Raw genomic sequence first — 10,558 nt, forward strand, 5'->3', positions numbered from 1 at the left:
GCCCCCGGCCGGGTGGGGGGGCAACACTGGGGGTTGCGATCCGTGGCCGGACAGGGAAAAAAAAAAAAAAAAAAAAAAAAAAAAAAAAAAAAAAAAATTGTGGAGTCTGGAGTTAATGTGAAGCTCTAGTTCCTTTGGTGGCAGAACTTATCAGGAGAATATTTCCAACTTTTTCTTGTAATGCTATAGATGACTGTAAATACATACATTTTTGAGAAGGCAAAACTAATTATGATTCTCCCCTCATTCTGTCTTAATAGCTCATTTTGGAGACTATAATTCTTCCATACATCATACAGGCTATCTTTCCGATAGTCAGTTTATACCAGATCAAAACGATGACTTTTTAACAAAGGTGGAATCGCTCCATGAGCAGCACAGGTGAGAGAGGGACCCGGGGTGGCCTATTTTGGGAACTTAGGTCGGGTATTTTCAGACATCATATCCTGGTGTTTGATGCAACCTCTTCCTCTTGCTTGTGGATCCTCTTTTAAGACATCGGGTTTTTGAACCTTTGAGCTGTAATGGTGGCAGGTATATTTGGCATGACTAGCATTTCTGAAAAGTGTAAAATCCAGTAAGAGTTTAGGGTGGTGGCTGCTGTGTTCCTTTTTAGGATGTCATTGAAATTGGTTAATTCCTGAAGAAAATGCCCATTTTGAAATCTGACTGTGCCACAAATTGACCCTGTCAGGTAAACCTTTTAGCAGTTTGCCACATTGAATAAAATGGGCCATTCTTTCAGGTATTGTTAAATAGACAGACAGGTGGGCATTAAGTGCTGGCAGGCTAGGTGAATCCCAAGCCCTTCCCATGTTCAGTTTAAGAAAAATGCCTTACTTCCAAGTCGGGAGCACTGGCCTTCAGCAGCTGCCTCGGGACGAACTTCAGCTCTAGCACCTGTGCCCAATTCTGTCCCTGTTTTCCCTTTCCTCATTTTATTCAAAGCTACAGTGGCAGCTGTTCAGTCCAGGTCATATAAGGGCCACCCTGATCAAGAACGTCAGCTCTGAAGGACTTCAGACTTTTTGGGAAAGCGAGAAAAACAAAGGCCAGGCAAGCAGCATACCTTTTAAGAAGGCGCTGCCAAGCCTCTCTCCCAGAATTACTCCCTGGGCAGAAGTCAGTGTCCTAAAATAGTATAGGGCCAGTGGCATTGGGAAGTTTGAGGCTACTCCTAAAAAAAATAGAGGCAGAAAGACCTAAAGATTACCTGTTAAGTAACTTGGAATAAGTAGGGTGGGCATTCCAAAAGGTGACAGTCTTCTCCCTCTTAATATTAAGAGCCCACTAAATGGGAAGTATTGTTTAATAAAAAATGAGAAGGCTACATGAAGTCAAATTCAATGGACAAGCTGAAAAACCTGGTTTCGTAGAATTTAGCGTTAGATTATTTAAGATTAATAACAAAGCATAACCTTAGAGGAATGTTATCAAGTTTTCTACATTTTTTTTTTAATTTTTAAAAATTGAAGTTAATATCCTCTATATAACTCTGCATTTTCTCTTTTTTTCTGTAGTGGGCTAAAGCAGTCAGAAGCAGAATCTTGCTATATCAACATAGCACGGACCCTCGACTTCTACGGAGTGGAACTGCACGGTGGTAGGGTATGTGTCCTTGTCATGTTTTGGTTAAGAAATTATTTTTTTATCTTACTCTCTGAAAGTGTGTAAGTTTTTAATAAAATCATTTCTTTCCATTTTAACAAGACCTTTTTAAAGATATTTGGAAGGTTTACTAAATAACATTGAATTATGTTGGTCATTTACCTTATTGGTTTTTTTGTGTTTGCCTTTGTACTTGAAGACTTTTTCCTTCTGAAGGTTCCGGGGGACTAGAAATGAGTAATTTTTGTAAGACCATTTTATAAAACTGTTCTATATTATGGTTGAAGAGGCAAAAATATGTGTATATGTTCATTTTCCAAGTGAAAGTTTAGTGAGCCAAGGTTTATACTACTTAATCCCAAGAACTGCTCAAATTAGAAGTAGTTGCTCAAATATGGTAGTTTTTTGGGTTTTTTTTAATTATGGTGGTATGACTGAAAATCAGTAAATCTTTTAAATTGGTTGTGACTGTTCTAATAGAATTGACTAATATCAGTCATCTACTGAGCAATTTCTATGTACCAGTGTATTACTTACTTTATTTCTTGTGGGAATGCCATGAGGTAAGTATTATCATTATTCCCATTTTACAGATAGAGAAACTAATACTCCACGACTTATGTGCTTTGGGACCTTTGTTAAGTGTTAGCTTTTCTACCTGTAATTGGCCCACATCATATCCAGAAGGAAGCTAATATTAACTGAAAACCTACTATGTACTAGCCTTTGCTCCAGATGATTTCATATGAGACCCTAAGTTCTCATTTTAGGATTATGGAAACCTTGTAAAATCAGTATTCTAATCATCCCTATCTTACAGATGAGGCTCATAGAGGTTAAATAAATCACCAGAATTTAAATCTATATAATATTTTTGCAGTTTATAGAAAGTTTTATTTTTATCTCATGTCAGTCCCCTACAGTCCTTTGAGTTAGACAAGTTATGACATAGATAATAAAGTAGGAAAAATGTAATAGATAAAATATCAACTTTAGGACTTAACCACTAATGTTTATTCCATTTGCAAATAGTACTTTATCTTTGCTAGAGTGTTTTGGAGAACTTTATTCAGTGCTGAAGTAGGACTTTATATCAACTTGAGTTGATCTGTGCTCTGCCCACCCCCAGAACTTTCAAGGAAATGACCCTCAAGGGTTATGAGGCCAGGTGGCTACCTTCAGTGCTGAGATCCCCAGGGTATCTGAGGAGGTTGGATTATAATCTCAAGCTTGATACTGCAAAGTTTATTTTTCAATAACTCAAAGTCTGCGTTGGGTCCGGGTGTCTCTCCAGGCAGCCCCCCTTTGTGCAGTAACCTGGCAGTCTAGGCTGCTTCCCATCTTGTGGCTTCACCATCTTCCCACATGGCCTCCTGCTTGTCACAGGAAAGAGAAGTAGAGGGCACACCAGCTCTTAAATGCTTTGCAGGGAAGAGACACATACCACTTCTGCAGAGCACGTTGGTCAGAACTCACCACATGGCCCTGCCTCCTACGAGGGGAGGTGGGTAATGTGGGTTTGGCCATGGGAATTTAGAGTGACCAGTAACTGTCTGTGACACAGGGGTTGAGGTGTGTATTGAAAGACCACAGAATCAGGAGATTTGAGACCCAGGTCTCTGGCCCACCCAGACCATTCATTCATTTCCTTATTTACTCTATTTTTATTTCATTTGCTAATTTGTTCTTCTGTCCCACCTGCTTGATATTTCCTTATTTTGTGAAATATTATGTTAAAGTAACATAATTTAATATAAACATATTAAATAAATATATAAATATAATATCATGAATAGGTATCATGTTTAAATGCAACCTTATTTGTTCTACATTATGCAAATTTGGTTTTGCTTTAAGCATGTGATTTCATTTAGGTGCCCATAGTGAATACTCTGACCGTCCTCTGTCTCAGCACTGTTTTTCTTGTCCAGTTTCCCTAACTCCCTATGTTCATATTGTTGTTCATAAATGATTTGTCCCACAGCCAGAGGGAATGAGCGTTTATTATACCTACCACATACCAAGACCTATTCTAAAATCTCCATATGCCGAGCCCTGTTCTAGGTTCTTTATTTATACTCTCTAATAAAATTCTTAATTCTTCTAATAAAATTATTTACATTCTCTATTAAAAACTCTTTGAGGTAGGTTCCGTAATCTTTTTAAAAAAAAAATTGAGGCTCAGAAGCCCAAGATAACATAGCTAGTAAGTGGTAGACCAAAGGTTCACAGTCAGTTGTAACTGAGATACTGCCCCTTCTTTGTAATTATGAGTATCTGATTGGCGAAATAGAAATATCAGTGACTCAAGGGAAGGAACTGTTTTATTTTAAATTTTATTTACTTATACTCATCTCGTTCTCAAGTGGATTTAAAACTGCTTGTAGTCGCTGTGTCTTCCTTGTGTATCTTCATTGTCTGTAGCAATGCCTAGCATAGGCTCTTAGTAAATGGGGGCTGCATTGGATTTATAAGCAACCTTTATTTCTTAATTGGATTTCATATCAACAGTTCTACACTTTGAAATTTTCATCATCATATTGTAATAGCTAAAGCCTTTTCAGTATGGGAGTAGAGATTAGTATAAAGCTGTGTAGCAGGTGAGGCCTGTCTGATTTTAACATGGCTATCTAATGCTGATGGCCGAAATTGTAAAACTGAATGTTCATTTAACTGATTCTGTGGAATGAGTGGGCTTATCTGGTAACTTTCTAAACCAGGTGTTACTGACACTCAGTGTGTGTTCACTTTAGAAGAATTTGGTGCTGTGTCCTTGGATCTTAAGTATCAGTTAAGTGGGGATTTTTGCCTGTTTTCAGCAACATTTTCCCCTTTGGAGCTTATACATACTGGTATTTATAAAACATGGGTGCTTGAAAGTTACCAGAGGGCATACGCATGACTCTAACATGCTGTGAATCTGAGATCTTCCTTTTTACAGGATCTGCACAATTTAGATCTAATGATTGGAATTGCTTCTGCGGGCATTGCTGTATACCGAAAATACATTTGCACAAGTTTCTATCCTTGGTAAGTGCAAACAGTTCTAGTTATTTTCTGAGTCATGCTTTAAATATATGCTGAACAAAAGTAATGTTACCTCTAGTTTTAAACTTTTATTTCTAAAGAAGGGGTAGAGATTTTCCCCTAAGTTTTAACCTCTGGCCTCTGAATTTGTTTCAGATTTAATATTTAGGAAAATTAGGAGTTTTGTTTTTGCTAGCGTTCCTTCCCCCCCAGTCACATTATGGTTTGGGATTCTGTGTGGAAACATCGTGGATAGAATGGCATGAGGTAGATCTTGGAGTTAAGCAATCCTTCCTGGGAAGCACATTGGCCAGAATTCAGAGAAGAGCTTGCTCTGGGCAGGAACTGTATTTTCAGTTCTGTTCTTCAGTTATTAATTGGACTTTTACCAAGTATCCTGCTCTGTTCTTAACCCTAAGAAGATCCAAACACATGAGCAACTGAGTGCTCGCCCTAGGAGCTCATGGGCCTGGTAGGAAGAGAAAACTTGTGTAGGTCAGCTGTCACATGTTATTTGTGGGTTGAGCTGATTTTTGGAGAGAAGTTTGAATTTAAAGTGCCAGGCAACAAGAAGCTTTTTTCAGGGGAGACAACACCAAAATAGTACCATCTTCATAGAGGATAGTATGATGGTATACAGAATGGGGGTGGGACAAATTTCCCAAGTAGGTTGAGGAGAGTGAGTGCTGCAGGCAGTGGGAGATGCAGAAGGAAAAGTACAAAAATGTAAAAAAAAAATGATGTTTGGCAAAACGGTAGCAGCAAGGAAAGAAGTCAGGGAAAGGAGTAAGAGAAGATTTGGTGCCAGATATGTGCCCCATGGAGTTTGACCATTGGGTCTAAATCTGTTCCTCAACTTGGCAACATAGAACTTTATTAAGTAAGACACACAGATGTTCATCACAGTGTTATTTATAATAGAAAAAAAACTATAAATAAATAAAATTATAGAGGTAATAATAACAATAGCAGTAATCATTACTGAATGTTTACTCTGTCCAAGTTATATAACTACATGTTTGCTTTATTGCATTTGAACCTGAAAAAGACCTTGTTTTATCCTCAGTGTTACAGAGGAGGAAAGTAAAGTACAAGGAAGTTAAGTAAGAACTTGTCCAGGGTCACACAGCTAATAATTGGCGTAGGTGAAATTCACACCCTGAGAGTCTAACTCCACAGCCTATATACTTTTGTTCCACCCTTAAAAATTATATTAACGGGAAAATCCTTAAATAGGATACACAGTTATGGACACTGATTTTTCAATTAAGTTTACAATGTGTCTGTTTTCCAAAACAAAAACAAAAAAAATGTCAGCCCTATTCAGTTTCACAATAAAATCAATATAACAGATACCGGGGTCTTCTCTCCATCTTTTTTTCTCCTCGTATCTATTAAAAGCCTCTCACAGGAAGCAGGAGACCCCAGCCTTGGTTTGGCTATTTGGGGTGTGGCCTGGCCAGCTCTCTCTCCTGCTCAGGACCAGGATCAGGCTAAGCAGAGGGAACAGTGCGCACAGGGCTCATTTTCCCTTGCCAAGCCCATCTGAATGCTTTGGGTTTCCCCCAGATGCCACAGGCCTCAAGCCACCTGGGTCCGGCTTTGCCTGTGGTTGAACCTCCTAAGCCCTCACAAAGAGGGGCTGGTCCATCACATTTCAGGGAAGATGTGAGTCCCATGAGGACACTTCAGGAGAGAAGCAGGAAGCGTGGTCAGGAGAAGTAGCTTTGTCAGTAGAAGCCTTTTCTGCAGAGCCTGCAGAGACTCCAACACCCGCAACCCCAGCTTGCCCACAGGCATGCCGAATTATCCCTCGTCTTTCAGCATCAAACTGACTCCTGTTGAGGCCTGGCCCCTGCCTCTGGTGAAAACCTCAGAGACCAGCAAGAAGGCCAGCACCAAATGGTGACGCCAGTGTGGTTAGTGGGGTACATGGTCAAGCACCCAAGAAGGCAGGACGCCGGAAGGGCCCTGAGCCTACTGAGGTGAACACTAACAGGATCTGAAGACCAGCAGAGCTTTGGCCCAAGGGAATGAATTCTAGAGAGAAGGTGCAGAGTGAGCGTAGGTCCAGAGACAAGAGAGAACACGGCGTAGTGAGGAAAGAGGAGGTGGGTGGGTCAGGCTGAAGCATGGTGTGGTGTGGGGAGTGGTGGGAGAGAGGCTGGATCAGTAGGGCCTCACAGGCCATAGGAGCACAGACTCAGTCCCTAGTAGTCTTGTGGATGCTAGATTTTCCTGCCTGCAATGGTCACAATTAGAGTGAGTTATGTGTATCATTATTTACTAGGTACCTGTCTCCCCCATTAGATTAGAAGTTTCCAGATGGCAGTGCCCACTATTTCGTTCACTCTGTCCGCGGGGCCTGGCACAGGACTTAGTACATCTAGGCACTCAGTACAGTTTTCTTTCCTTATGAGTGAGTGAAGGGCGGTAAGGACTTTGGCAGTAATATAGGGATATATTATTGCTGATCCAACTGGGGAAATGTCACACGTGTAAACTTTCACCTTACCTACCCAGCCTCTCTGTTGTAGAATGCTCTACCAAGGTCTTCATGTGGTTCTAGAGAATAGTAGAATTCCTTTATTGTCTCCAAGTGTTTCAGAAATAAAGATTCCAGTGGGGAAATGTGCCTCCCTTGTATGGCTTACAGTAGTTTCACATAAATGAATTAAGTTGATTTAAAAAGTGATCTCTTTAGGGCCAGCTGATTAGCTTAGTTGGTTAGAGCATTGTACTGATAACACCAGGGTTTAATCCCTATGCTGCCCCAAAAAAAGGAGGGAAAAAAATGATCTCTTTAATAAATTTTAATTAAAGGATCAGATATTGAGGGCCTGCCACGTGTCAAGCATCATGCTAGGACTCGACATGCCTGAAACACTTGAGTCTTCACGAGGCAGCTCTATGAGAAAGGCAGTGTTGCTGCCACACTTCAGAGGACATCCCAGCACAGGGCTTTAGAGCACTGGCTTTGGAATGGGGTGAGACCCGGGCTCAGATCCGGGCTCCAAGTGCTGGTTGAATGATCTTGAGTGCTTGCATGATGCCTCTGAGCCTCAGTTTCCTCATATGAAAACTCGGTATAACAATACTTACTTTTCAGGATTGCAAAGCTTAATTGAGGGGATGTTTGTAAAGCTCTTAGTAGCAGCCTGGTCTATAAAAAAAATAGTTCTACTGTTATGCACACGATAAACAGGCTACTTGATATGTGGCTGATGAGTAATGGAGCTGGGATAAGGACCCAGGTCTGCTCTCTGCTGCTCCACACTGCTCTCTGCTGTCTTCCCCATGCAGACACCAGCTTGCGCAGAGCTGCAGTGTCACAAAAGAAGCTTATAGCAAAGAGCACGTGGCCCATGTTTCTTGTTATTTAAAAGCCACATTGTAATCCAGTGGCCCTTATGTGACGCTCAGCTTCAGTTAGCTACTTGGTGCCTGGCTGAGGCAATCAGGCTGCCGTCATTTCTACAGCGAAGTGAACTCTAGGGAGCCAAGAACCCCACATCACCAGGATCACAGTATAGAAGACACACCTTAAGAGGCGTCAGCTACCTCCTGGTGGTTCCCTGATGTGCTCTGTCTGTGTTTTGTTTAATTTTTTGCAGGGTGAACATTCTCAAAATTTCTTTCAAAAGGAAAAAATTCTTTATACATCAGCGACAAAAACAGGTGAGTTACATCTATGCTTGCATTGTTTTGTGTTTTTTTTTTTTTTTTTTTTTTTCCTTTTTGTCTTTTTTCGTGACCGGTAATGGGATTGCAACCCTTGGTGTCGCACCCGCACCATGACCGGCAACGAGATCTCAACCCTCGGTGTCGCGCCCGCATTGCGCTCAACCAGTGAGCGGACCGGTCTCTATATGGGATCCGAACCCTAGGCAGGAGCGCCACTGCGCTCCCAAGCGCCGCCCTCTACCGAGTGCACCACCGGGCCGGCCCTCATGTGTTTTTAAGTTACTTCAACTCTTCATTCTTCAGGGGTTGAAGGCAATTTGCCGTATATATATAACAGAGAAGAAAGAGTGGGGCATAGTGGAGCGAGGGCCCAAAGGATCCAGGGGTTCTCTGTATGATTCACTCTGCTTATCTAGTCAGAGAATCAACTTCTTTTGGAGTCAGAGACAGTTTAGATCCTGGCCCTTCCACTTACCGGCTGGGCAAGTTACTTAACCTCTCCTAGCCCAAGTTACCTTGTTTCCAGAAATGCAATGATGTCCACTGCTCAGGGAATTGTGAGGATTAAATAAAAGAACATTGGTCAGAGCACCTGGCAGAGAGCCCACCACAGAGTAGTAACAAATGTGAACAAGGTCAGTCCTGTCCCATTTGTATAAAATGCGTGATGGCCTTGTATGTGTGTCTCAGAAGGAGTCCCCAGCATTCTAGGGAATTTGCTCTGCTTGTCCACATCGAGAAGCAGGACTCGGAGATGAGGAAACAAAGGCTCCCACAGCTGGCAGGTGGGGGGCTGAAATTTGAGCCAGATCATGATGAATCTGAGGCACCTGCTCTTTCCATCTTGTTATGCTACATATTTTTCACTTACTGTCACTATGTCCATTTCCTAATTTTTCAAAGATAATATGTGCTTAAAATGGCCCCACATAGAAATGAACTGTTAGAAATGGAAACAGTAAAACTCAGAGCAAGCTAAAGCTAGAATCTGGGGCTCCTGACCCCCCAGAGTAAGATTCAGATTGTCACAAAAGTGCTTAAGATGGCAGTTTAACATGAAAACAGAAAACCTAAACTCTTGCAGGATGAAGGTAAAGCAAATGATTAAAACGATTATTATATACGAGTGTACTTCAAAAAGTTTTTTAATTCCGTTTTTTGAAAATGGAATTAAAAGGTAGTAAGAACCTTTCCACGAACTTTTTAAAGACCCCCTCGTATGAGCACTGTATTTAATTCTGTGCTTTATGGAAAGCAAAGAAAAACCTGGAGGATTATAGAACTGCTATTGTCTGAAAGGTGAAAGAGTATTTCTTCAGAAAGATGTTCCCAGAGCTAAATTTTAAAAGGAACATATCGGACAGTCCTTATCTGGGTGTTCCAAATATATCCAACCTAGAAATGTAAGCCGATTCAAAATAAAAGTTTTCATGAAGAACCACAAATGATGTTAAAGAGTAGATTCTGGTCATCTTTATTGCCACATTCTTAAAGATGATTAACAAATCCTGCTCTTGAATATTCCTGTCACGCCAGTTTGTGGCCAAGGCATTTGGAAGCCAGTTTCCTGCTGTCTTTTGCATCTTCCCTGGTTACCACTGATGTGGGTAAAATGTTTGTGAGACCTTGCTCTCCTACATCTGTGCAGATGAAATCTCTCCTGTTCTTCTGCCCAGACTGAATCCAGGGAACATATTGTGGCCTTCAACATGTTAAATTACCGATCTTGCAAAAACTTGTGGAAATCCTGTGTCGAGCACCATACATTCTTTCAGGCAAAGAAGCTACTACCTCAGGAAAAGAATGTTCTGTCTCAATACTGGACCCTGGGCTCTAGGAACCCCAAAAAGTGAGTATGCTTTAAGGATACTATCCACCCTAGAGTAGATATAAACGTGTCCTGGTCACCGCTGGGTAATGGACATCCTCGGACAAAAGAAGAGACTGTTATGCACAGGAATGATATTCAAAATATTTAATGACTAGCATAGTAAAATTAATTTATTTAAATATATATATCATATGAATTTTAAAATTTTTATTTATTCTCTGAATAAAATAACCATGTAGTTTGTATTTGTTTTATTTCTTTGTTCTAAGACTGCCTTCTAAGTAAAAGAGATAGCAGAAATTGTTCATCAAGTCATTCTTATTATTTCTAAATCATTTGTTTCCAAAATTGTTTTTTTTTTTTTTTTTTTTTTTTTTTTTTTTTTTTTTTTTTTTTTTTTTTTTTTTT

The 10,558-nt window shown here is 40.5% G+C and overlaps 1 protein-coding gene across 1 annotated transcript in view; it reads left to right on the plus strand.

Annotated features, from left to right (window-relative positions):
- PTPN3 (protein tyrosine phosphatase, non-receptor type 3) overlaps positions 1-10,558 on the plus strand; it is a 114,740-nt gene that overhangs the window by 57,756 nt on the left and 46,426 nt on the right. Inside the window, exons 8-12 of the mRNA XM_008579420.1 lie at positions 261-381; positions 1,521-1,608; positions 4,550-4,638; positions 8,250-8,313; positions 9,996-10,168. Coding sequence (XP_008577642.1) covers positions 261-381; positions 1,521-1,608; positions 4,550-4,638; positions 8,250-8,313; positions 9,996-10,168 — 535 coding nt within the window. The remainder of the gene's footprint in view (positions 1-260; positions 382-1,520; positions 1,609-4,549; positions 4,639-8,249; positions 8,314-9,995; positions 10,169-10,558) is intronic.

This window comes from Galeopterus variegatus, unplaced genomic scaffold, assembly GCF_000696425.1.
Source record: "Galeopterus variegatus unplaced genomic scaffold, G_variegatus-3.0.2 Scaffold1881, whole genome shotgun sequence".
Classification (NCBI taxonomy): domain Eukaryota; kingdom Metazoa; phylum Chordata; class Mammalia; order Dermoptera; family Cynocephalidae; genus Galeopterus; species Galeopterus variegatus.